The sequence below is a fragment of the Perca fluviatilis genome, chromosome 8 (genome assembly GCF_010015445.1).
Source record: "Perca fluviatilis chromosome 8, GENO_Pfluv_1.0, whole genome shotgun sequence".
Lineage (NCBI taxonomy): Eukaryota > Metazoa > Chordata > Actinopteri > Perciformes > Percidae > Perca > Perca fluviatilis.
The window spans coordinates 16,707,855-16,735,777 of record NC_053119.1 but is presented as its reverse complement, the minus strand read 5'-3'; the positions used below and the strand labels follow the sequence as shown (position 1 = coordinate 16,735,777).

Here is a 27,923-nt window from a genome sequence, read left to right as displayed (position 1 = left end):
CTGACATTACACCATCTCAAGTCTTTATCACCTTGGTGGATGTGGGAAACTTGGAGTCCAAGGATAAGCATGACAAAACACAGCAAATTCTTTCCTTATATAGTTATGTTCATTCTATTGATTTTCTGAGTTTGTGAGAATTCTTTTTTAGTTGGAGTTGGGTATTCAAAGAGCTCTACATTTTCGGTCACATTGACACCGTGCTTTTTCCACTGTTGTATTACAATAATGTGGCCAAGAATCTAATTTTACTCAGTGAAGTAGAATGTTCTTGTTAAAACACTTGTTTTCAATTGTGAAGGTGCAACTATCTTAATTAGAGGTTCAAGAATTTCATCACAGAAGAATGACAGGTGTTGCTGTTATTTAAGGGTTTGACTTGCATAAGATGCAATGTTTTCACTAGATTGTTACTGCTCTGTCTTGTATGCATTACTGAATCATTTGTTGTGTATTTTCCTGTGTATTCATTATTCTCGGAAGGCTTATGAAAATGTTCAGGTAAAACCTTACTGTACCTGTGTTTGTGGCACACTGTGATCTGTTTTTATGTGCATATAGTTTTTGTTTTAGCATTTATCAGAAATGTCCTTCCTTTTATGAACAAAATAAGAATGTTTTCAGCAAAAGAATATGAGAAGTGTGTGCGTGCGTGCGTGCGTGCGTGCGTGGCGTGTGTGCGTGTGTGCGTGTGTGCGTGTGAGCGTGTGTGCAGAAGCAATGATACTCCAAGCAGGTGAACATGTTACTGAAGCTGTTGCTCTCATTTGCAATGTTATGATCTTTCAGTGTCACTTTATGTGTGTGACACCCATTCAACTTATTCAACTGTTTAACTAATTTATGCCAGATAATACCAAACCATGATACATACAAATTATTCAAGCTTATTAAGAAAACATTTACTTGAATTTACATGGATGCTGCTTTCTTCTTTCTCAATTCTTTGCTCAAATGTTCAGTTTTTGGGGAGGCATGTCAAGGTGAGGTTCGTGCCTCATTGTTTTGCTTTAGCCAAATGAATGTTTCTGAACTCACTCTTCCCAACTCTGAGGCGTCAGCTTGCTGTCATTTTACAGATCTTTGATAAGATTAAAATATTTTATTTGCTAAGCTATTTAGAGTTGCGTCTTACTCACTTGTTTTTCCATTTGAAGTCTGGCACACTCAAATCAATACCTTATGTAAGCTGCGTGGGAGACAGCTGAAGATGAATTCGAGACTCTGTTACTGAAGAAGACTGAGTGCTATCTTTACATTGTGTATGTTCTGCAAAAAGTCGCCTACCTTTCAAAGGGCATGCATTGAAGACTAAGGCCCTGAGTAAGTAAGGCTTAGTAAGAAGTGTTGCTAATGGATACCGCTGTTGCTATGAGACTGTCGGAAACGTGTTTGAAGCACAACTCTGTTTTAAGAAATGTAAGAATATGTTCACAACTAATGTTTAGGCCGTTGTGCATAAAAATATGCTAAGCCCTCTGCTATGAATGTGGATTAGTTTGCCCATTGAAGGCAGCGGTAATAAGAAACCAGTGCTGTAAAAGTACACTGTATGTTGTAGGACTGTGCTCCCCTCCTGTCTCTTTCACTGTCAACTGCTGTCTGATCAGCTTATGAGGGACTATATTTTCACAGAGCATGCATAACAGGGAGCGAAAAGGCCATGTAAGTCCCTCTGGGTTTGTGTTAAGAGGTTGAGGGAAGTGGTTATTGGAATACACTCATATTGTCAGTATTGGTTTTGGATTGTGTTTGAAATGACTGTGTCTACTAAAAGATACATGACACAATTAATCACCTGTGCTTCTGCGTGTCAGTTTTGTAAACTCTTCTTACCTGCTCAGCAATTCGTCGTTCACTGCTGAAAAACTGCTGGAACGCTTAGAGACACAATCTCTGCTTTGTCTTACAACATGATGATACTGGATCTTATGTGATTGCATGGGAGGTTTTTAACCCTCGGTCCCTGTGGGGCCATAAGACAATCAGCACCATGTCTCCCCTGAGGAGAATAAGCTAAGCTGCTTGGACTCATAGCTAACTAAAAAGCGGCTAAAACTGTTCTCATAGCTGCCTTTGAAAGTTCTATTTTTTGCTCCACTTCTGAAGATTTATCCTAAGAGGCTTAATTTATATTAGCTGTACAATCAGATTGCTCTCAAAATACCAGCTATTAATTAAGCATGCAAACCACTTAAGTCATGCTCCTCTTAGCTTTTCCCATCAGACAAGGTTAGTAGCTACAGAGGGGTCTACTGTCCCAGGGTTCTTTCTACTCAGATTTATGAGCCTTTCTAGTTTAAAGTTTACAAGTTGAAGCCATGTCAGCTCATTGAAAACGTCTGCATGCAAGTGACTTATACACACATTAACAGTATCTGTCAAAGCTGGTCATCTCCTGTGTCTCTTTGCAATACATGACTATGCTTCTGTTATGTACATGGCATTAAGGCAATTTGCTAAGCAAAGCACTTACTTTATAAGATTTCTCTATAAAAAAATGTACAGTACGCTAGTGGGAGCATGTAGATGGTGAACAGAAGAGGCCCAAGAATGGAGCCTTGGGGAACTCTACATAATTTTTGTATCAGTTGTGTTATTACCAATCGACACAAAGCAGTCCCTGTCCTTCAAATAGGATTCAAACCAGTTAAGTACTTTGCCAGAAAGTCCAACCCAGTTTTTCAGTCTGTCTAGTAATATGTTGTTGTCAACTGTGTCACATGTAGCACTGAGATCTTATAATACCAAGACTGAAACTTTTCCACTGTCTCTGTTTAAATGGATGCCATTCAAGACCCTAACAAGCGCATTCTCAGTGCTGTGGTGGTCGAAATACTGACTAGAAAACATCACAACAATTGTTTAGGGCCAAGAGGGTGGTAAGCGGTTGAAAAACCGCCTTTTCAATGATTTTACTTAAAAATGGGAGGTTTGATGAAGTATCATTTTTGAGAAGAGATTGCACAAACTGGGATCAAGTTCATTCTCACATTTTCTTTGTTTGATGGCCACTTTTTACTATTTTTCTTCCTCATTACAACATTGATCAAAGAACATATTTCCAGTGTGTCATATTTAGTTCTAACAATGTCAAGGATTAGGGAGTCGGGAGACTCCTCCATGAAGCCTCATAAGTGACATCACAGTAAATCTCTCAAATAAGCTGTCACTCCAAATCCCCTGCCGACGATTCAGCAGCACTTTTTTTTTTAGCCTGTCCTGCCTCGCTGTTTGGCTGCCAAGTACAGCACAGTGTGTCGCAGACAGCAGCCTCCCTCACTTTCATAGTTCAACTTTTCACGGCTGTCACACTAGATAATCAACGAAAATAACACAATCTCAAAGAAATTATTCTGCTCACTAGTGTCTCTATAAGAAGGTGAAAAGTAAGTAGTGTGCTGCTCTGCCCCCAGTCCAACTCGGCAACCTCCTCGGGACAGTTTGGAGTGTGTAGTGCCTTCCATAAAAAGTAGCCAGATTATATCACATAAGATTACATCAAACAAAACAGGATTTACAGATTTTCTGAACGTTACTCTGTTGAATCTCTTTAAGGTAAAGCAATGATAAACTTGCTCTATTCTGTAATAAAATAAAAAAATTGTGGTTTACTTTTATGTCTGTTTTTGATGTAATCCTCCAAAAAATATTTTGGGTAAAAATTGTAAAATGGTCATGACAGTGGGTTTGATGAGGCATAATGACTTTGTCATCTACAGAAAAGGACTTGCTACAGTGTCCTCTGAGAGTTTTCAAAGACATGGCCCTTTGTTTCCCAGTTGGCGATGCAATTGTGTGTGACCAATATGATAATCTCCTAATTTTCCCCATTACAGTGGAGCCTGGGAATTTGTGTCTTTATTGAGAGTTTCTGACTTTTAAAGGTTATTTTACCATAGTGCACCCCTGATAGCAATAGACGTCATGTTTTAGCCTATGTACTACAAATCATGCGTTCTTAATATGTCTGCTGACCATTGTTTGAAGCAAACGGCAGTGTTTTAAAGATTTGACATGCGTTTTAAAAATTAATTTGCAGACTTGCCTCAGTTCGGCAATTCTTTGCAATGTTTAACATTAAGGCTGAAACTGATGATTGCTTTAAATATTGATTAATTTGCATGTAGAATATTTTCTCAATTAATTGATTAATAGTGTGGTCTATAAATGTCATAAACTGAAAAAGGTCCTTTGCAATTTCGCACAGCCCATAATCAAATGGCTTAATATCTCTGACCAACTGTAGGAAAACCACCACATATTTACATTTGATAAGCTAGAAACAGTTATCCTTTTTAATATGCGTTGCTTAAAAAATACTTATATAGTAGTAATAGTTAAGTGATTATTAGAATTGTTACCAACTAATGTCTGTCGACTGCCTGCCTATTCGAATAGACTAATATTTGCAGCTCTACTGAACATCTGGTTTTATTGTTGTCACAGTTACATGTAAGTGCAGATAGATTTGAAATGTCTACTCTGTAACACACACTAATAACATACTTAACTATTACACTGAATATTAAATGCTCACACAGCCTCTGACTCCTATAATACAATTCTCAACTTTGTTATCTCTCTGTGCTAAGCTGCTACTCCTGACTCAACTGAGTCAGTCTTCTCTCCAACCATTCAGTACACCATTTAGGGACAGGAGCAGGAAATTTGATAAACCACCAGATTTACCCTTGCCATAACTAGGTGGAATGACATTCTACGAAAGCCTGGTTTCTCTGAATCATTTATTGAGAAGACTGCATCTCCCTTGGGCCTCCATTAGAGCGTTGACACACAGGGGCAGTGGTGGGCCTTTCACGCCTGTGTGCACAGGCAGCTAGTCTCAAGGGCCAAACAGCTTTCTGCATTTTTATGGCTGGATTCACCACTGGAAAGTGATCTTTCCTGGGGCTCTGGATACAATGGAGAGGGTGAAGTGGCACCATGGAGGGCCCCTCTGCTCAGCATGAGATGTTTAAAACAGCCAAAGGGTAACAACTCTGAGAAATGGACATCTTCCCACCTGTCAATTAGCCAGCTCATCTGCCAGTCACACAAGTACTGCTCCTACACTATATACCCAGATAGTACGATACATACACGTTACAGTAAATCCGTCGAGTAGACAACTACTGTGGTAGCTGTTTTAACATTTTTTAACATCAGTGGTTTACTTAAGAGGCCTAAACAGAGTCAGATTTACACACTCTAAGTGCCTCTAGCATGCTGGAGTCAGATGCAGCTGCAAAATATGTGGGAGGTCATCATAAGTACTAAAGGCACACTGAGTGAAATTCAGGCATCACTACAGTGAGGGGGCAGCTGAATGCATTTTACAAAGAAACAATATTGAATAGTTGTGTTGTGGGACATTGTAAAGAACAATATCTTACAGCAGACTTTTTCGTGTAACGTTCTCATCCTCTGTGTTGCATTGATTGTGTCTAGCTATCAAACATTTAAATTTATTTATCCAATCTGATAACTTTGAATAAAATATCTTATTATCAGTACTAGGGGTGGGTGATTTATACCGAAAGACAATATAGATTTGTGTACCATTTTATACAGTTATGGTACCATCACAGATTTTGCCGTTCCATTTATACCTCAGTAGCTAGCCATTTAACACACACACACATATATGTATATGTGTGTATATATATATATATTAGTATTTGCATCAATGATGTTGATGTGATAAATTTGATTTTGATTGCTTTGATTAGTCAGGTATTTATCCAAAACAGACAGCCTTGTCCAGCTAATTGACAGTAGGCCCATCAACAATTTCTCACTTAGCTTTCCAGAAATCTAACTACTTCATATCATGATATCTCAATATATCAAGATTTAAAATATACATATACCATGATAGAGGATTTTATCCATATTGCCCATCCCTATTATGTACTCTATTTTCACCATAAACTAAGAAATATGTAAGCAGAATATAGAAAACAGCAAAATAAATTGACATGTTTTGTGTTGTATGATACAGAATACTAAGATGACTTAAAGATTTAAAAAATCTTTAATCTCTGTCAATTTATTGTTGGTTGACTGACAATGGCTTCCTCAGTGGGTCCACACTGGGTCCACACTGCAAAGTCACTTTGAAAAACAGGCATGTATGTTGAGCAAACATTATTCCATCTGGAAGTGAATTCATCAGCAGAGCCAGAAAAATCAAGCTTCCACCTATTTGTTACAGAAAAGCTTGAATTCCCTCAAAAGGAATCTGCTGCCATTGCCTCTTCTTTACAGCGGCACTCTTAGCACTGTGTCCTGCTGGCAAATGTGCAGTTTGCTTACATTGTCAAATAATAGAGCCTCTGTGTGCTTTGGGTTTTACAAAGTTTCTAAAGCCATCTGTCGCTGTATGCTGCACAGTGCTATCGGTGTGCTGCTGTTTGCATGTTTTTGCTCCATGGAAAGTAGGAAAGTTGGAGAACTTGTTTGCAGCTTTCACATTAGCAGCTCTTGCATTTGCTAAGACACAATATTATTTAAATTCCACTCCTTAGGCTATGCATGGCCTTTCCAGGAAAAGAGGCTCTCTGAACACAATGACTGTTATTGTACATCATTTTATCCGTGTTCTGCAGATATACCAGAGATAACAAGAAAGCAGCGCCTACGTCTGCAGGTGTCAGTCAAGCTCTTTGATTGGTTTAATTGGTTACCTCCAGAGCAAACAATACACCAATGACACCAAAGTCCATTCAGACAACAAAGGATCTCTTCTGGAATGTCGGCCTCATAATCTCACCATTATTTACATTCATATACCTGTAATGAAACAAGACATAAGTAGGTCCCATCTTACCTCCATTATGCTCTTCTAAAGCTATTTATTAAACCACCCTAGACTAGTTGATGTGCCTGGTCAACACGGGTTCTAGGCTCTCAGATGAGTTGACTGTTTTGGACAAGGTAGCCTCACATTTCAACTTAATGTGACAGAGGAGGAGGGAGTCTCAGGAACAAAAATCTCCATGGAGCCCTGAGGCTTCTTCTTCACTGCAACCCAAATGACTCTGAAGTGCACAACTATTCTTCAAATAGGTATCCAAACACAACACAAAGCAATTGTTCTGTATTTTTAGGAAACCGCTGGGAATAATAGTAATTTGCTATCCTGGTCTAATATTCAAGATGCAGTATTTTTACCATTTACTGTGATTCTATTGAAAAGATGGCAATTCTCCTGTGACTTCACATTCAATCAGCCCACTTGACAAAAATAGGAGAGGCTGCGGCTGGGAAATATCCCTATTCAATAAAAATAGAAAAAGACCAAGAATTCAGAAGGGAAATTACAGTTTGACAGTAAAAAGATAAAAGTGTCTCTTCTTCCCAGAAAGCCTTTTTCTCTCTGCCCTCTATCTCATGCAGTCTTGCTTTTCATTAAAGATCTGACGGCAACCGTTTATTGAAGGAGACACACAGTGCTTTAACCAGCTGTTTTGTTTGTGCCAACAGATTCTTTAAGTAGCAGCAAAAAGGACAGTTTTGTGAGCAAAATGTTTTGTGAAAAAAACAGGAGGAAAATAGAAAGTCAAGTCAGTAATGTGCAGATTAAATGCTCTGACACAGGAAGACATTCAGAGTTTAGTGTACAGTCGGGATCGTGAGACGAAAGCAATGAGTGTGCACCCTCACAGAAAGGGGTTTCGCATTATCAGCACAGTATCACTGATAATCGTGCCAAACAGAAGGTGTCATGGTAGTGGAACAATTAGGCCACAACGGGTGTGCTCATATATCTTAAAGACGGAAGGCTGGAGAGAGTGTAGACTGCTAGTTAAGCTCCAGCTACCTTTTCCTGAGCTTTGTAAAAAAGGATGATGCTGGAGCTCAGAGAACTGGTTGCCTCATTGTTAAAAAAATAAATGCCTAGGTCTGGGACATAGTCTCTAAGTTATAGCCTGAAACCAATTAGTAGATAATGTAGCTTTTAACAGTAACGTCTCACAGTGAACCTGCTTGGAAATAGTTTTTGTCGGGGTCTTATGTTCTTAAATGTCATTTATAAAATAAAACACTAAAGGCTCAGAGACATTAACAGCTGCCCCTGCCAAGAAATCCAATAGTGCAGTGCTTATGGCTATTACACTGATAATCAACAGACATTAGTCAATGTGTGAATGAGTCTTTGACAGCAACTCAAATGTGCATGTCTGGTACAACTCGTCACGCCTGTGGGCTAAACCTAGAGGTAGTTATGATAATAGTGCATGCTGTAAAACTGCCCAGTTCTCATTTCATGTAGAGGTTAACAGTGCATGCGAATAAATGTCAGGTCTGAGGGGCTGATACAGTCTAAATTAGCGACACTGAGTCATTGCCCGACAGCCTTACTACACTGGGGGAGACCAAACTGGCGCATCACCAGCAGAGCTGTGCAAATGCCAAAGAAATTAAGCATTGTTTATATGCTAATCCCCAAGCATAACACCAATTGTGCTGCTCATTCTGTTTTGGGTGTATTTGTCACACTTTTTAGTAAGAAAACCTAACTGTTGTACAGAGGGGGAGCAACTCCAAGCTCACTAAAATGTATATGGTAACCAGGGAAAGACCAATCTAATGCCTGGGTGATTTCTTGTGTTATCCTTGCTTTGTTTATTTAAAACCTAGCCCTGCACAGGGGTATACAGGGGCTATATTTTAATATAGTTGTACCCACAATGCTCAGCTGTATATGTAGCTGAGAGATGTGACAGAAAAGCTGTTAGAGGCAGGCTGGCAGTGAAATCAATCACTGGTGGGCTGAAGGACTAATGACTCAGAAATCCTCATTGAGATACTTCTTTATTTCCTAGTTCCTGCAGGAAGGGGCAGTGTCATTAAGGCACACGTCACAAACAATTCTTCATCAAATCCACATCTAGAGCCACTTTACAAGGGCCGAGGGTACATCCTGTTTGGTCTACCACTTTGGTCCAAACTGAAATATCTCACCAAATGCAGGATTGATTGCAATGAAATTAGGTACAAACGACTTTTACTTTAGCGCCACCATCAGGTCAAAATTCCAATTCGTCCAATGCTTATAGTTTATGACCAAATACCTGCAAAGCCAATTACATTCCCACCATTCTGTACTAGATGTTCAGTGCTAATCGCCAAAAGTTAGCATGCAACAATAAAACGATGGGGAACATGGTAAATATTACCCCCAATTTTCAACAACTGCGGAATGGTTGCGGATCCTGTCCGGAACGGCGGCGGAGTCAATAGTTTTCCATTAAAGTCAATGGCCCTCATTTATCAACCTAACCTAGAAACCAGCGCAGATATGAGCGCAGAAATCATCTTACGACAGGCTTCACGTGGGATTCATGAAAAGTTCGTATCACACCAATCAGAGTGTAAGAATGGTCGTACATTGATAAATGAGGCGGCTGGAAACGATCATCATTTAAATAATACGCCCCAATATATTCTCGGTTTTGAGGCCTCGCCCCTACAATTTACGACATGGCGAGACGTAATCCGGCTGAGAAGCGGAACTTTTCAGAGGTGGAGATTGAAACCCTGATCTCAGGTTCATTTGCACTAACGTGTGTGCTATTTGTCAGCCTGAAAACTGGTATTAAAGGCTGTAGAAAGAATTCGGAATGGAAGGAGATCACTGATGCGGTCAACAGTGTTGTCGTAGTAAATCGGACTCCAGCTGAAGTTTAGCCTATTTAATTTATACATCCTTGATTTTTCTATAGTCCTAATAGTAATATACAGGCTTCTATTGCAATCTATTAGGCCTACATGTAGGTGTACCTATAATTAAATAAACACACGGTAGCGGAGTTTATGCAGTGTCTTTTATTTCACTCTTTCTTCACTGTTTTTTTTCATGAGTCAGAACGAGGCAACAGCGGAGGGAGAGCGCGTGTCCTCCACCCCCCGTGCTGGACCACCACCTCGACCCTGTCTCCTGACAGCAGAGGGGCTGGAAAAACAAGCCGAAATAACTCGGTCAATGGCAGAAATAAATCATTCACTTGAAAGAGAAACAAAAACCTGAAGAATAAATAAAAATGTTGTGCATCGTCATGTTTCCTGTATTGAATATCATTGCCAAACATAACACTATAGGCTACCTTTTAAAAGTGAGGAATAATATCCTGTCTCCTTCGTATAGCCCCCAGTTGGGGCTGTTCTGGACACTTCTCTCTGGGCATCGGGTCATCTGGCTCCATCGCTACATTTATGGCACCGTGTTTTCCTGTGCGATGTTGTGCAGAACCCCACAGGCTAAAACAATGTTGCAGACCGGCGCATAGAGGTCTTCTAAAAGAGCCAGATCTGCCATTGCTGATACGTGATCAACTGATGACTTCTCCTTCTCCTGTTAAACTGATTATATGCTGCACCGCAAGTCCACACTGACTCCAAAACTTGGGTACACGAGTTCAGACCAGACGTGAGATTTGATCGCAGCCTACGCTCACGTCCAAATTGATAAATGCCAAGCTTTGTGTAGGAATCGGCGTACGCCCGTCATACGCCTGTTTTAGGTCGTACGCACGTTTCATAAATGAGGGCCATTGTGTGTATTTTCACTGACTGCGGAACGGCTGCGTTCCGGCTCTGTCCCAGCTCTGGCGATCTGCAGCCCTCTGGAGCAGATACGCACAGCTTCTGTTTTTGACGGATGCCGGAGAGCTCCGTACCAATTCAGCACAGGGCAGATAGTGTGGGACTGTAAGTCGAACACAGAAACAAAATAAAACATCCAGTTAATTTTCAAAATAAAATACACCGTGCTCACGGCGGATCATATTTCCCTGCACTACCCCTTGAAAACGTCATAATGGGCGGAGACAGGCCTTAAGTCAAGTTTGTGGTTCTGTTTATAGAAACTACATCCTGTTATAGGTGCCTTTAGTCAACGGTCGTAGCGTTGCCTGGAAGGACACATTGGGGGCTTAAAACACCATCGAGCATGTCAAGCAGTGTAACAGCTAAACATATAAATTATGAAAATCTGGAAGAGATGCCTTGGCATTTGGTGTAATAGAACATTCTTATCTCATGAATTCCTCTTTTAATCATAAATGCCAACTCACATTTCACCTATTCAAAATGTCCACCATTGAGAAGCTTTAAAAGCAATTATCCATATCGCTCTATCCACAGCTTTCTTTTGCTTTACTTATTCTCTTGATTCCTCACATTTCTGGGGCAAATCCTCACACATTCCCATCATGTTTGGATAGCCCACTTTTCGCCTGGTAAGATTGTGCTGGAAACTGTTACTCTGGTTCACAGCAGCATCTTGTACTAAGACTCAGTACAACTGCATCACATTGTATCTGTGCATGCCATTAAACCAGTCTATTTCTTATATGAATCAACACCGTTAAAATATATATATATATATATATATATATATATATATATATATATATATATATATATATATATATATATATATATATATATATATATTCCTCCTCAATAGCTACAGACACAGAAATGGCACATCCTAAGGAAAGCTCATTGTGGGAAAGCTAATTGTGGGACTGGCTCTTGTGGCTGTAATTCTGCACCAAGGCTGAATTTTGGGAAAGAGACTTCAGATACAGTATTAGGGGACCACTAAGGTCTATATAAAAGCATCCAAAGAGCACCATGTCATGGGACCTTTAAATCTTTAAATGCTTTGCACTTTATGCTGTATTGTTCCTCGAGGCATCACTCTAACATTGTGGTGTCTCTTTGTCAATGTTGTCCTGTCCCTTTCACATCCCTATTTCATGATTGATGATTGAGAATAGTCTGAGTGAAGCATCTTAATCACTCTTGAGCTATTCTGTCACTTTCTATTACATGGTCTGTGTCTGCTTCAACCGCCCAGAGTTACATATAAGTTAATAACCCTATTTAAAGGATGCCATTGAGCTACTGCAATGACGGCAAAGGTCTGACCATTTGGCGATCAGTTGGTTCCACACCTTAGGGAGATGAGCTATTATGCTTAGTTGCATTTTATAGAGTATTTGGCCTCACCATTTCTTTTAGATATCTATTTGGGTGCAGTAAATCGTATTGTGTGACATCAGGTAAAGCTTGTAATTTATTTCACGCCTACTGACCAGTGGATTGCTGTGAGGCTGATGTTGTTTATTAAGTTATTTCCTCTCAGAAATCAGTTGTGTTTTAAAACCCAGATTTCTTGGCATTGATTGTTAGATATACTGCTGGTGGAGGAATCTGAAAATAACTCAACCTGGTCTTGCTTTTAATTATTTAGACTAAATCATAATGGCCGTGGGAAATTTGGTACTTTAACAAAGCAGTGTGCCTTGAACTGCTTTGTGTGTCATTGCTGTGACATCCAAGTAGCACATTGTTTTTTCTGACACTTAGCTAATTTTATATAAAATGAATATCCCGCTGTCCTCACCAGCTTAAAAATAATGCTATAAAGTGGCATGGCATCAATTCTTTCCTTTTCAAAAATTGGATTTCTAAAACATGTTTGAAATCACTGTTGGACATCTTTTGCTTAATACTGCAACAGCCTGAGGCAATATGTTGGTTTAGAGTGACATAATAATGTATGCAACTAAAATAGTTGTAAATGCATAAACACTGTTGTGACTTCTACTGTTTATGTGTGCTGTAATTAAAACTTTAGTGCGTAACTTTTTTATTTTAATGAATGTCCAGTACATTCAAGCCATTGCCAAATGAGTTGATATAAAGCTATTTCTCAGTATGGCTATGTCCAGAAAATTGTGTCGTCCAGCGACTTTCTCATTTTTTTTCTCCTTGGTTACAAGTAACTGCGTGGAGGAGGGGTGGGGGTGGTGCACAATCACGGAAGGCTTGTATCAAGTGGACGCGCCGACAGTGTTGCTGTCATTACTTTGAATTCCTCATGGGGGCGACAGAAACTACGCACTATAGCTTTAAACCATAAATCAGTTAATGACCTGAAAGAATAAGACTTTCATTTTAACTGTAAGTGGTTGTGGGTTGGCCTTTCTGTGCTCCCAGTCCCAGCTGAAGTGACAGGGTCATGACTTGAACTCCATGCAGCTCGGTCAGCACACTGAATCGCTGTGACACATTAAACAGTGCAACCACTCAGCCTCCTGGGACAAAAGAAAGTAATCTGCTTATGAAACTAAATAAATCACCTCAGGGTTTTAGGTACCTTTTAGGTAAAGTGATACAATCTTTTATTAATGGTCTGTGCCCCTGCGTTGACATGGAGACCATTTTAATGATTAATCTGAAAAGAAAGTGCCCATTGTACACTGGGGGCTCTTTAGGAAGTAAATAACCTCTGCGTTGTTTTCAGTTAAAGGCACGTCAGAATTATCTTTTTCATTATTTTGGCTTTGTGAGATGCCCTTTTTGCCTATATTGCCTCAAGATCAGGCACCAACATCTCTTGAATGATTTTGCTGTTTGAGATTTATTATTTCAATATTTGTCGGTATAACAGGGACATTTGGCAATTTGGTGATTTCTTAGTCCATAAATCCATCCCCATAACAAGCTTGCTGTTACATTTGCATTATCACAATTTATCCTATTGGTTTCTCACAGTTTATTTATTAAAAAACCCTTTTGTAAATCTGTCTAGGCTCTTGTAGGGCTATATTGAGATGCCAATCTAAGCGAGGAAAAGGTTCATTAGTGTTAATTAGAAATTTCAGGACATCCTTTCTCTCCTGCTATCACCTCAATCTAGTAATTAGAGAAACCAGCGGGGGAATAATGCAGCTGTGTTCGGAGTGGGGCAGAGACGGAGGTAGGGGGCACCGGGGAGCAAGGAAGGGGGGAGAGGGAGGGCGATTGGTGGGAGTGCTGTTGAATACTAACAAACTTGCTCTCTCCGTGCAACAAAAGAGCAGATGTCTTTTCTGACTCAGTGTGTCCTCTCCATACGGAACCTTTTTTTAAATGTGTGGTTGGCTTTGTTGTTTCCTATTGCTCCCTCTAGAAGGGTTCTCAGCCCAATGATAAACCCACAGGAGGAAGCACGCTTTACACTTTAAAAACATAACAACTTTTTGTCTTTTAAGTGCATACAATCTGAACATGTAATTTAATTTGGATTATGCATGATTGGCAGATTATTTTATGTGTATACTTGACAAAGAAATTGTCTTTCTCCAGGGAAAATCGTCTTTCTCTAATCCCCTACTTTGGTTACTGAGACAGGTTTACTCATACACAGGACGTTTTGCGAAATCAGGTTACTGTAGAAAGCCACCTAAATTCTAGTTACTATTTTATCTGTCCATACATGTGTCTGTGATCCTTCAAAACGCTTCTTCATTTTATCGAGGCCCTGTAAATTAGCAGGCATGTCAGATTGGTTAGTGATGTTACAAAGAGGGAATAATCTCGAAGTGACAGTGGCGAGCACCCATGACGCCCCTCGGCCTCGCTACAGAAAGGTCAGTTACGTCCAGTAGCGGAGCTCCTATCAACATTTTGTAACAGAGAGTGAAGGCGGTTACCCAGGCCTTTGTCCAAATGAAGTGCCTTTTACTGTATCTGCAGCCTGAGTGATGACATGGAGGAGAGTGCTGCCAGTGACACTTCTACTTGCAGTCAGAGGGCATACGAGCAGAGAGAGAGAGAGAGAGAGAGAGAGAGAGAGAGAGAAGGGATGAGAGAGACGGCCGACTGTGGCTGTCCAGCCTTGGCCTTAGCTGACCTCCTCATGAGCCATTATGAGGACTGAGAGTTGAGTGCCCATCGATCTCAGCTAATGTGATTTAATCATGGTCATGAATACAACTGGGTTCTGTTTTAAAAATGTTATACATTAGTTTTAGGAATATAAACAAGTTTTTCTACAAAACCGTTTTCCATTTGTATGAAACACAAACAGTTTAGCAAACAATTAGCAAAGTTTCCCAATTTACATCAGAAAATATCTGATCAACGAATCAGTAACAAGACTATTAATCTGATCAAGCATTTGTTTCCGATACCTACTGTACCTACTTTTAAATCCTTGATACACAGACATATTTTGGTTGGTATTGAATAGGTATTGAGGTTTAATACCCAGCCGAAGACACGATAATTTACATCTTAAACCTGCATTCATTGATTTTTATGAGCCATTTTAGGGTAGGGCAACACTCTATAAACACAACAATGAAATATTATCCCATTCTGAAGTTGAAACTGATGTCTATTTACACATTCACAGAGTAACATTAGCATTTGCAGTCATGTTTCTGGCCCCCTGATGACCATAAGTCCAAAATTCTTGTTTTGGTCTCAGCCAACTGGGAAATATCTGACTCTATAGCTGCTAAATGCTTCACTATGTTCACCAACTAGTCGCTTTACTTTGTCTCCTTGCTATTTGGGTGGGAAGCGCACAGTGGGTTTTTAAGAGCTTTTCTTGCTGAAAACAACAGCTTGGTGCGAATGGATATTAGGTCAATGAGAGCAGTGCAAGTAAATCAAAACAGTAAAGTTGCGGGCCAGGAAACCAATAGTGATGATGAGCCTATAGATGCTAAAATGCTATATAGAGCTGAGGGGAACTGCAGAGGTGGGTTGGTTATACGAGCGATACCTGTAGCGGCAGCTTTAACAGACGCATGAACATACAGTAACTATATCTAACACACAGTTGTAAAGATAAGCAATACTCTGAATTAAAAAAATAGCACTTCTTTCCATTAGATGAAAAGTCGCTTTGATAGTTTCCTCCAAATGCCCAGAAACAGTATGACTCCTCATTGGCGTTTGGGTTTGTGCTGACTGACGCATTAAAGCACTCCTCCAAAAAATTCCCCTATTGAGATAAGTCTGTGATGTGGCACATGGGCATGACGTCTCCCTGGCATGGAGGGAGACAGTGCACAGTAACCGCACTGGAGTTTCATGTTTGCTGTCTTCCTGATACTGATTAATCACACCCACCTTCTAACCTCACATACATTTACTAGAAATATGCTCACATGCAAGGATTTAATGCCATAGAATTCAAGATGCTGAAATGTAGCAGACAGCAGTTTAACATACTGTATTTAATTAAAACTATGTTGAGGTATGTAACCTCCCAAAGGCATGGCAGTTTATGATATCCAGTCTTGTGGATTTGCTTAAAATTTCAGTTATTTCGGGTATAATGGTACAATATGAGAGTTTGTTATGTTTCCTTGTCAGTCTGAAACGTTCAGACTAGATTCTAGCTCTTCACAGTGACTGACACTGATTTGCACTGTGTGGCACCTCCGCAGCTTTCGATTAGTCAATGAGCTGTCACTTATTACTGTACCTGGCTCGCTTCAGTGATGCACCCAGCTGTAATCATCACTCTTAATGTACTCATGCTAATAATATCTGCATCCCTCATAGCTGTATACAACTCTTCTAGAGGAAAAGCAATTAATTATGTTGAAGAGCAGCACTTGTTTCTGTCCATGCTATCTTTTGAGAGGAGTTCCTAAACAGTGAATGCTACGTTTTTTTTTATTTAACAGTATTATGTGGTACTGTTGGATCTCTACAAGAAAATCTGTTCCAGTCTGATCCAAATGTTCTGGTTTGAGCCAGGGTGATCAGCAGTGTTATGCAAATACATTGTTGTGACCAGGAAGAGGGGTATCAGATATTTACTGGACACAGTGGATGACGCCCAGGTTTCTCTCTGTGCTGCAGTATACACAGGTGTTTCTATGGGAAGCGTCCTCATGAGGTTCAGAATGCAGAGTATTAGAAAAACCCCAGTGAGATTTCAGCATATTTAATCCATCCTCTCTTTGAGCTCTTCTTTTAGCTGTGGATGGGGTTTATTCCAGACACTTCAGATGGCTCTGGCTGTGTATTAATATTGGATGAAGCTGAGATATCTCTGGCAGGGTTTTAAAAAAAAAAGTCTGAAGCTTATTCTGCGAGCAGGAAATTATATCTCATGTTTGCACTCAGGACAGTACCTTTTCTTGTGTTGAATCTTTTCCATGCCACATGTTCAAATATGTTTGTGATTTGTTGCTGCGGACATGCTTGCTTTTGATATTTGATTTTCTTCTCTTCTATTACAGCGGGATGCAAAGGGACAGTATCTGTTTGACCTCATCTGCCACCATCTCAACTTGCTGGAGAAAGACTATTTTGGCATCAGATATGTGGATCCAGACAAGCAGCGGGTATGTGTGTGTGTGTGTGTGTGTGTGACGGGGCGCATGGCTGCCGTCACGGTAGCGATACGCTACCTATTTTTATTACAAAGACTGAGTGAAGAGGTTGCCCATATGTATGTTGGACGAGTCTATATGTTCGGTTTGTATATTGTATATCATTTATCAAATTTCCCATATTAATCCCGTAGTTTTGTGCACTGGTTTTTAACATCTACTACTGCGGTGATTTGTTATCTAGGCCTAGTTATATTTATCTATACGTCGTTTGTTGTGTAAAGCCGTTCAGATTTTCACAGACATCACTTGGTAGAATAACCATTCAGCACTTAAGTCTTTGGTAATTAATGTTCGTTTATTGAGTGTAAAAGTATACAGAGGGTCAAATGTGGGCTTACCAGCATGTGCTCTTTTGTTGTGGGGGAAGGTTTACTGCTGTCCTTTTGTTTGAATTATCTGTGACTTCCGGGGTAACAGGAAGTTGACCTGTATTTTATGTATTATATTTTATAGCCAACAAGATGTCTTGTATTATAGATTGTCTTAATTGTAATGGCCATTGTATACATTATATGCTGTATTCTGTCTAGATTTTCAGCTATGTGTATTTAGGCTGTATTAAGCCATTACGGCCTACTCACCTGAGCCACCCCTGTGTTTTATAGGTTGGTATGTTCCAATTTGAGGGGTGGCATCAGGCTATTTAGAGAGGCCGTAGTATTTGCTCGGGACAGAGCTGGAGTATACGTGAAGGTAGTAGGACGTAAGTCTGATGGATGATTGCCATGTTAAACCTGATTTAAGGTCTACTAGTGAACAGTTTTGTATTTATACTTCTGATTGTTTTGACTCAAGTCAGTTTTAATTTTCTTTTTTTTGAAAGTGCTGTCTAGTTACTTTTCTTAATTTTGTTAATTTTTATATTATCATTTTTGCCTATGGGCCTTAATTGGGTCACTGATAATAAAATCCATCATTTTTTCACATCACCTTTGCCTCACCCTGAGTGTTAATACCTGCTCAAGGCTACTCTCCGCATCTACCCTTCAACAGTGTGTGTGTGTGTGTATGTGTGTGCGCGCACGTGCGTGTGTGTGTGTGAGCATGACAGGGGTTCTTTGTGTGCATGCTTATGTGTGTTTGTTTCATCTATTTAATAAGGTATTTTCAATAGGAGTAAAGTCCAAGTAGTCCAAGTAAAGATTTTTAAGAGAAAAAAAAGAAGAAAAGCATATCCACTCAATAGTACACAATTTACTTTCTTTGCTTTCTTGACGAGAGTTGGATGAAAGCATTGATACCACTGTCATGCCCTTTTAGTATGGAGCTGGAGCCAAAGGCGTTTAGTCTAGCTTAACATAAAGACTGAAAGAAAATTAACATGCAGCTCCCTTTAAAACCTGCTTTATGCTAAACTAAGATAAAAGCTTCCTGGCTCAAGCTTTGTATTTAACACACAGACATGAGAGTGTCAAGTATTGGAACTATGAACTATTCATTTAATTGTCTGCATTGGGCTCCAAAAATAGACACTTGTTGATAATAAAAGAAATGCACATAGTTCCTACTCCTGTTGTTAGACCAGGTATGGCAAACTTTAAATGGAAATTGTGAGTATGAAATCTGTCTTGTTATATCCACTGTGTCCAATGTTTTGGATGCATTGGATAGTGGTTGAAGTGGTTGAATGTGAACTCGGAATGACTTCATACAGGCGTAACTGTGTTGCTTTGTCTCCATATAAAAGTCACTTTCATGGCTATACTTAAAAATGGATCAGGTTTGATTTAGTTGGAAGAATGAGACTGTGGGCCAGAGTGAATAGTTGTGTTCTTCAGTTTCTCTTATTCACGCCACCTTTCAGACTCACGGTTGTTCCATCAGGCTCTTCTGCTGTGAGGCATGTAATTTACTAGCACTGCTTGATTCATGAAGTATTCACATGTTAACGGATCATGTTGTAGTCCTGCAGACAAGAGCCAAGTCCTGCTGATGCTGCATTTCCTATGCTGTCACTCAGGACTATTTTGGTGGTTGTTGCTGTGGGTGGGTTTGGTTGGCGAGAAGACAACCTGGGAGAAAGACGGAGAGAGAATATGCTTCCAAAGAGAATGAAGAATCTGAATCTGGCTGAACTGTATAGACACACAGAGCCTGTGTAACTGTCACTACCAGCAGGAGCTCATTGTTAAGTCAAAACCTGTTGTCTCATGAGCCTTCCTGCTCTAACAGTGTCTCAAGAGACCGCCGCGGTCATTTTTTGCAAATTCTTAATATTCGATGCAGCTTTGGTGTATTGCTCCAACAGTGCCAATGTAACACATACCTCTCAAGTCTCACGCATTGGGCGTGAGACACACGCATTTCAACCCATTCACGTGCTCACACGCCACACCTTGTATTTCTCACGCAGAGAAATTACCAGGATAACGCCACCAAGTTGCGCCGCTATTTTAAGTGGAACAGGTAGAGGAATCAAGTGAGTTCCCCATAGAGTTCAGAAGGCCCTGCCACGCACCAGCTGAGTGAGTGCGGATTTCAAGTTGCGGCTTTCGACGCTGTTTGTGACTTTGCCTAAGATTGAGTGACAAGTGTACTCGCCCTGTTGTTTATTTGATTGCCATGACTTCGCGAGAGAGAGCGCATGACAGTTCGCTTGAGTTCAGTAGAGCACACGGCTCTGTAGAGTCGTGTAATTATGACTTTATATACTACATGTACATAGCGGAAACCCTGTTGTGCGTCTGCCCCTATTTAGATAGATACTGTGGCGGCAGAAATCAACATAGAGGAAACTAGCTTTTGCGCCTATTATTATTATTATTATTATTATTATTATTATTATAGCTACATGTTGAATCGGCTGCAGGGCTACTCTGACAGTTTTATATTTTTATAAAGATACCCATTTTATAATAGGTCTACCCATAATACTTTTATAACAATACACATAATAATTTGGAATATTTTATTTTTTCTTTCCTTTTATTTTTACCGCACAACCTCCCGGCACCCATTGTTCAAACCTTTGGCCTAGGCTAGTTCATTATATTTTATCCAGACAATGTATAGTATTAATTATTGCACACACACACACACACATACACACACACACACACACACAAACACACAAAGAAATGCTGAATTAAATAAACATTTTTTTATTTGTACGAATTTATGTGTCATTTATCAGATCAGACCCCCGTCCGCACCCAAACCCCTGCCGCCAAAATCTCACTCTGAACTCTGTTCAAAACTTGAGAGCCCTGGTAACACCATATGTGGCACAAACAGGTTTCCCTAGAGAACCGTAGTAACAGCTGAAAATGATGGCAACTAGTATTCTAAGTGCCAGCTAAATGATTTGATGTGTAGATTACTCAGAGACACTTTTTTTGTGACATTTGATTATTTACATTTATCTGTTTTTCTGTCTTTCTAATTGCAGCACTGGTTGGAGTTCTCAAAATCAATTGCAAAGCAAATGAAATGTAAGTACTTTGGGGTTTTGTTTATAATCTTGGACGCTGGGCGATTGAATCCCTCATCCTCAACATGAGGTCTGCACTGATGTTGAATGATTTACTGATATTTGATCCATATAATTTACTGTGGAGTTGTAGCAACAGAACAGTTAACAGCACAAACACTGACAATTGATTAGTCATTTAAATAATTTATCCAATGAAAACACCAAACATTTGCTGGTTATGGAATGTTACTAATTCTCTCAAGTATCAAGCACTGTGCGTAAAATGTTTAGGTACTTTACTCTAGTATTTCCATTTTATGCTACTTTTTGCTTTTGTTCACTACATTTGAGAGGGAAAAATATACTTTTTACTTCACACAGTTTGCAGAATAACATTTTACACACAAAACCACAGAGGAGCTTGTTAAATATGATACATTGTTAGAGATAACATTAGTGTATATAAGGAAGTTAAGACTAGTTTCACCTTGACCAACTGCAGCACTTGATGCTGCTTACAAACATTTACAGGGGCATTTTTTCTGCATAATAAGTAGTAAATAAGTAATTTTACTTTTGATACTTTAAGTACGTTTTGCTGTTAATACCTTTTATTCTAATGAGTATTTTTATACATTTACTATTACAACTTGCTTTCTTTTTTCATTATTGAAGTCAATTCTTTTGGGTTTTCTAACTGTTGACCAGAAGAAGAAAAAAAACTTCACTTTGGGCTTCTGCACCTTGTGTTGGGCGAGTATCATCATTTGTGACATTTTATAGAGTAAATGATTGATCAAGAGGACATTTTGATTTATCTATATTGAAAAATCTGTAGTGTATTTATGTTTAGGATGTATTTCTGACAGGGGTGATGCACGTTGATCAACAGACTGATTCCAAACAGTTGGAAACTGTTTCCATCTGTTGTCCTTGGTCCTAAAAATAGATCAAAACATCATATCTTATACAATTAATGTATACAACATAATACATATGCACAAGATAGTACAGTAAACTACCACCAATAAATAATGCCACCGTATAACACATGGTAGCTACAATCCATTATAAATAAAGTAAAAGAACAAAAGCATGCAAGGAAGGGAGATAGCAGGGCACTGATCAAGACAAACAACTACTGTAGTTACTGAGCTAATAGGATTTTTGAAACTCTACTCTAAATTTGTCTGTCTGATTCTCAAAACAGTCCTGCTGTCTCCCACAATCGATTGTTTGATATATTACAATGAAAGGATTCCTGTGTGTTTCTTAAATGTTTTGTGTGTGTTTCCTCCAGCTCAACCTCCATTCACCATGTGTCTGAGAGTCAAGTTCTACCCTCCTGAACCCGCTTCTCTAAAGGAGGAAATCACTCGGTATGACCTCCTGTTGTTGCCTTCACTTCAGATGAATTGATAAGGGCTCTTATACAGCTTCAGCTTACATTTGTTTCAGTTTAAAAGTAAGGAAGAGAGGCCGTGAAAAGCAGCTGTGCTTTGTCCTTGTTTTTCTTTCAGATGTTCCTGTTGTACAGATTGTGCTCTAAAAGTTTCAGACAGAGCAAACATCTCTTTCTAAACATTATTTATGGGCCTTCATAATTAAATAGCCTGAGTACTTTAGTGTCTAAAACATTATGATAAATATTACACAGAACACAGTTTGCAAAAGGAGTTGTAAAGCAGAGAGGAATGTAAAAGGCTTCACTCCATTAGAACATTAAAGGCAACATCATGCCAGGCTGAGTGTATAAATGCACACATTTCTTTCCATGGCGATCCTTCCTAAATGGGGTTTTGATTAATAAGCAGAAAGGTGAAAGTGACAAATTAAAAACGTGGCGAGCACAGAGTTTACACCGAGTTTACACTGCTTCCAGATAATGCTGAGAGTAGCCAGCTGGTTTATGTGTGTGCATGTGCAGTTTACTGATACATCCATCACTGACTAGAGGGAGAGGAGGCCACTCACTCTCTCTGAGGTTTAATGAGATGAAATGTGCACCACATGTAGAGTACAGGGCGGATAGAGGAGATAGGGGGCAAAGAATGCTGCATGTTAATGCCACATTTAAATTCTATAGACACCACAAAATAGGCAGCTTTTCCATAAAATATGATGATGCCTTTGGTGTTATAGGCCTTTTTCACAGCAGACATTTTGACTTGTCCTAGTAGGAAAAGCACAGGTGTTATTAATAACACTAACAATGGCTCCATTCTAGTCAAGCATCCCAGAAAGCCACGACAGAACTCAAACTGAAGGCGCTACATTGAATTCAGCCATCATAAATTGCATTATACACACCTGTGCTTTTCCTACTGTGACATGTTAAAATGTTCTCTGTGAAAAATGCCTGTTCAATATAGTCAACATGCTTTCCAGGTGTGTTTCTCAAGAAATGGGCTGACTAAACTGCTGATGTGTTTCGGCTCTAAGCCCTCATCAGAGCATGTATGACAGCATGTATGCAGTCTGCAGGAAAGCAATTACACCTGTGAGAAGATCCATATGACAAAACACAAACAAGGAAAGAAGGGGAAAAAATGAAAGAAGGGGAAACTAATTGGGACATTTTTGGGTAACACTTTACTTGAAGGTATCTACATAAGAGTGACATGACACTGTCTTGAACACATGGCACTGTTATGACACAGTCATGACACATGAACCCTAACTCTAACCCTAACCCTAACCATAACTTGTCATGACAAAAACTGACTGACACTTACTAAAAGAAGCGTCATGTCATAAACGTGTATGACTTCTTTATAATGTTTATGACTCGTTCATGACAGTGTCATGTCACTCTTATGTAGATACCTTCAAGTAAAGTGTAACCCATTTTTGTTAATTTACTGAGAACAAAGCACATTAATCAACGCTGACATTTTAAGAACATCGATGTTAATGTACCAGGGTTAGCTCAACAGCTAAATTGTCCCTGTAGTTCAAACAAATGAAATAAAGATTAATAAGAAATTCAAATAAAGAGGGAAACATAAAATAAAAAAGGAGCACCATGTAAGTACTATAAAGGTGAAATAACTTGGCAGAAGTGCTATGTGTGAGTGCATGTTTGCTTTGTACAGATGTTTTGTAATACAGCCCAAACATCAGCAGCCATCAGCTCTTACTGGCTGTAAAATTATTACCCATTAGTTGTACTCGTCACACCTTCACATGGGTCTGCTGCTGAGTGAACAATGTGGGAAATGTAAGCAGCTTTTTAATGCATCTCTCCGCACGGAAAGCGTTGTTAGCCTTTGTGGAAATGGCCTAGATAGAGAGAAGCAGGTCTGTGAGGCTGATTGTGAAAAACAATGAGATGAATGTTGGATTTCCTGTTAATGGTTTGGGGGGTGTAAATAAGAATTTTAATATCCCACCTCTAAAAGTGATAATAACAATAATGATAATACAGTAATAGTAGTCATCGTCACCATCATGGTATTTTGCCTCAGATGTCGTCTCTGAGGAAATTTCATGCTTCAGGAGCTGAAGGGTTGGGTGAATCTGAAACTAGGCTGGAGGCTCTAACAGAAGCACAGCGTCAGTAGCAGCTTTTCCCTCAGGGCCTTTCTCTACCCTCCTTTCCCCAAAACAAAACCCTCATTTCAGCTAAATCAAAAAGAAATATTCAAACCAGCCATAGGAAACGTGAACTCAACATCTCTTGAGGTTTATCAGGTTTGTTGTTTTGCAGCTCATCAGTATTCTCATACTAAGCAGGCCTGTTAACAGTCTGACGTGATTTTTGTCCTTTCCTTTGTAGATATCTTGTCTTCCTGCAAATCAAGAGAGACCTCTACCACGGTCGGCTCCTGTGTAAAACCTCGGACGCGGCCATGCTCGCTGCCCACATCCTTCAAGGTAATGGAAGGTGACAGATGGAAATGACTTGCACCACTCTCCGCTTTGACCTCTGTCTTACCATGCCCTGTAACTCACCAGTTTGATAAGTACTTAGTAATTAGGTGATAGCCTGGGAATGTACAGTATTATGGTCCTCAAAGAATATGCCTGCAGTGACTTTTTCAACACAATTGTTTATGCTTTAAGACATGTAAAAGGCATTTCACACTCATCGAATGTGATTTCATGTACTGATATTGACTCTATATCCGTACAAAATGTAAGATAATTCTGTACTCTGTATTATAATTAGTCCAGTGACTTGCACACTATTTCATAAACAAGACGCCACGCTCAATTATAAAGACTTTGAAGTAAGTGGTTATCTGCCATCTTATCATCCTTTCACCACACACACACACACACACACACACACACACACACACACACACACACACACACACAGACATAAACAAACACAACACATAGAGGTACGCTAGCACAGCTAACATCACAGAAAGCAGAGTGTTTGAGGAGAGGCAGGTCCTCTGGAGGAGGGGCTGCTGATGAATTAAAGATGGCCTGCCTGGTCAGCTCCTCCTTGCAGAGAGAAATCAGCATCAGGGTCATCTGAGGGAGTGCAGTGTGGCATGAAGGAACACAAATAATCCTGGGCATGTTCATCCTGCAGAAGCAGCGCTGTGCTGAAAGCTGTAGACATTGTTTTAACTTTTATTTGCCCTTTGTGAATCTGTTTAACATTTAACTTTTTCTGATCCTCCCTCCAGCTGAGATTGGTAATTACGACCCTGGGAAGCATCCTGAAGGTTACAGCTCCAAATTTCAGTTCTTCCCTAAACATTCGGAGAAGTTGGAGCGCCGGATTTCAGACATACACAAGACAGAGCTGATGTAAGAGCCAAAATATAAAACTGCACTTTTAAGATCAATATCTTTCTTGTTTTCACATGCCTACAGATCCTGCCCTTATACAGGTTGAACAAAGACCAGACCTCCTTTGGCTATTATGTGATTAAGTGCATTTTGAGCAGATAGCGGAGAAACGCGCTCTCTTCTCCACTATCCAATCAAATAACTCAGTCAGATTGTCTTAAGCTCATTACCTTCCCTTTATTATAGTTATTAGTGTGATTAGTGATGAGTCCTAGCCCAAGCTTCAACTGGAAGAGCAGCAGAGTGCAATAATAAAAGTTAGCAGACAGAGCAAGTTCACGCACACACACACACACACACACGCACACACACACACACACACACACACACACACACACACACACACACACACACACACACACACACACACACACACACACACACTACTCTCACAGACAGCAGGTGAGCTCAGTCCAATTCCCCCAACTGATTGATTTTTATCATTTCTAATATGAATGAGCTGATGTGCTAAGGATGTACTGTTAGACACAATACAGGTAGAAAGGCATCAACAAAGTCCAGTTTGGATGATGTAGGAGCAGAATGAACAACAGCATGAGACTTTGCTGCCCACTGGTGGTTTCTTCTTTCTTCACCACCAAGTAAACTCAGTGCTTCACTATGAATACTCACATTTGACAGCCTGACTGTAACAGTTGAAGCAGAGATTAACAACAACTGCTTTTTAAATATATCATGACATATTTTCTTTGCCTCAACTGATCTCGTGTAAATGTTTGATCTCCATAACCTCTGTCTGCCTCTTTCAGTCTTTCAAAATGAGTGTATCACATCATTGGAAATTAATTTGTTTGTGCCTCTCTCAGAAGTGTTTGGCCTTTCAAGACTTTTGTGTTGCATTTTTTATGTTTATGCTGGACTGACACAGATGTTCGGTGTGTTGTTGCTCTCCCTCAGTGGACAGACACCTGAAACATCGGAGCGAAATTTCCTGCAGAAAGCCCAGATGCTGGAGACATATGGTGTTGATCCACATCCATGCAAGGTTTTTCAGCACTGCTGTACTATTTTTAGATAGTAAACCTTTCAGAAAACAGTTCTGTCCAACTTAAACATTGAAACTCATGGGACATACAGCACCTTCTAAAAAATAGATATGTCTGATTTATATTTTATCCGTTTTTAAATGTAGGCGTTCAAGTTATATTTTGAAATGGTTCTTTTTCAGGATGTGTCCGGGAACCCAGCTTTCCTCGCCTTCACACCATTTGGTTTTGTGGTGCTTCAGGGAAACAGGAGAGTTCATTTTCTTAAATGGTGAGCCAAATATGCAACATTTTCTTATGTGAGCCAAAGACAGGGCACTCCTCGAGTACTCGCAGAATGTAAATAGACAAACACTGTGCTGCAGGCCTCAATTTTACCTGATCGGACATACATGCTCCATATGCAGGGCGTTCTATGTGAAATAGCATGTGCACTACAGCTGGTTGTACAGTAATACTCAACAAAGCTCATCCACCTGCCTCTACCTGGGACAAGTGCCGGGGACTAGCATGTGCACAGATAGCTAATTATGCCATCTTAGGCCTACTGATTTGAATTCAGGAAGATGCTTTACTGATAAATGGAACATTTTTACAAGTATATTTAACATTTGTGTTTTTGTCTGTATGCTTTTTACTGTTTCCTGTTACAATAATAAAGACGGACTTATTATGTTTGCAGTATTTATACTGGCTTTGTTTGTTTACCTTCAGAAGTGCTCAGGTTACCCTCATTTTCCGTCCATTCCCAGTCTGCAGGGAATATTATCAGTTATTTGTTTAGTCAGCCAAACACAGTTCCATTGCTGTTTATGTGATCTCAAAGTGGTTGTCGTGAATATTTAAAGAGGTTGTGGTTTCCTGTTTCTGCTGTGTGTGACTGTTGCTGCGCTCTCTCCTGGACAGGAACGAAGTGACCAAACTGAAGTTCGAAGGCAAGACCTTCCACGTACATGCAAATCAGAGGGAGGTGAGAGCATGAATGTTTAGATAAAATTTCAGCAGGGTTGAGTGTGGTTTTCTGTCTCAGTTTGTTATATTTTCCTGCACGATTTCTCATTTTCAACGTGCAGGACAAAAAGATCATCTTGACATACTTTGCGCCCACACCGGAGGCATGCAAGCACCTTTGGAAGTGTGGAGTGGAGAACCAAGCTTTCTATAAGTGAGTCCACAAATTTCTTCTTTCATTTAATTTCAATGTTAACTTCTTATTTCCCCGTGCTGTCATGATTTAGTTACCTGCTCTGCATCCTTGAGGGTTGCCGTCACGGTACCTTGGTGTCCTTAAAAGCCCCCAGGTTGTTTGTCAGCGGGAAAATGAGGTGTGAGTTGCCTCTGACCTTTAGTGAATGAGTGTGCACTGGCACGAGACTACAAGCACTTCAGCGTTCTCTCTGAGATATCGTTCCCCTGTCTAAGCCATGAATAATAGTGTGCTCCCCTCTGTTCTCTCCAGCTCAAGAAAAGTGATTAAAAACATTAAAA

The 27,923-nt window shown here is 39.8% G+C and overlaps 1 protein-coding gene across 5 annotated transcripts in view; it reads left to right on the top strand.

Annotated features, from left to right (window-relative positions):
• Positions 1 to 27,923, top strand: part of LOC120563869 (FERM domain-containing protein 5) — a 66,624-nt gene that overhangs the window by 27,941 nt on the left and 10,760 nt on the right. For 3 of the 5 annotated variants that reach the window (XM_039808320.1, XM_039808318.1, XM_039808316.1), the window contains exons 2-10: positions 17,049 to 17,153; positions 20,593 to 20,635; positions 21,917 to 21,995; positions 24,395 to 24,492; positions 25,263 to 25,386; positions 26,347 to 26,434; positions 26,618 to 26,706; positions 27,342 to 27,405; positions 27,509 to 27,600. In XM_039808320.1, the coding sequence (XP_039664254.1) occupies positions 17,049 to 17,153; positions 20,593 to 20,635; positions 21,917 to 21,995; positions 24,395 to 24,492; positions 25,263 to 25,386; positions 26,347 to 26,434; positions 26,618 to 26,706; positions 27,342 to 27,405; positions 27,509 to 27,600 (782 nt within the window). Of the gene's footprint in view, positions 1 to 17,048; positions 17,154 to 20,592; positions 20,636 to 21,291; positions 21,370 to 21,916; positions 21,996 to 24,394; positions 24,493 to 25,262; positions 25,387 to 26,346; positions 26,435 to 26,617; positions 26,707 to 27,341; positions 27,406 to 27,508; positions 27,601 to 27,923 lie in introns of those variants that run through there. The other 2 variants (XM_039808317.1, XM_039808321.1) reach the window with 2 other exon arrangements.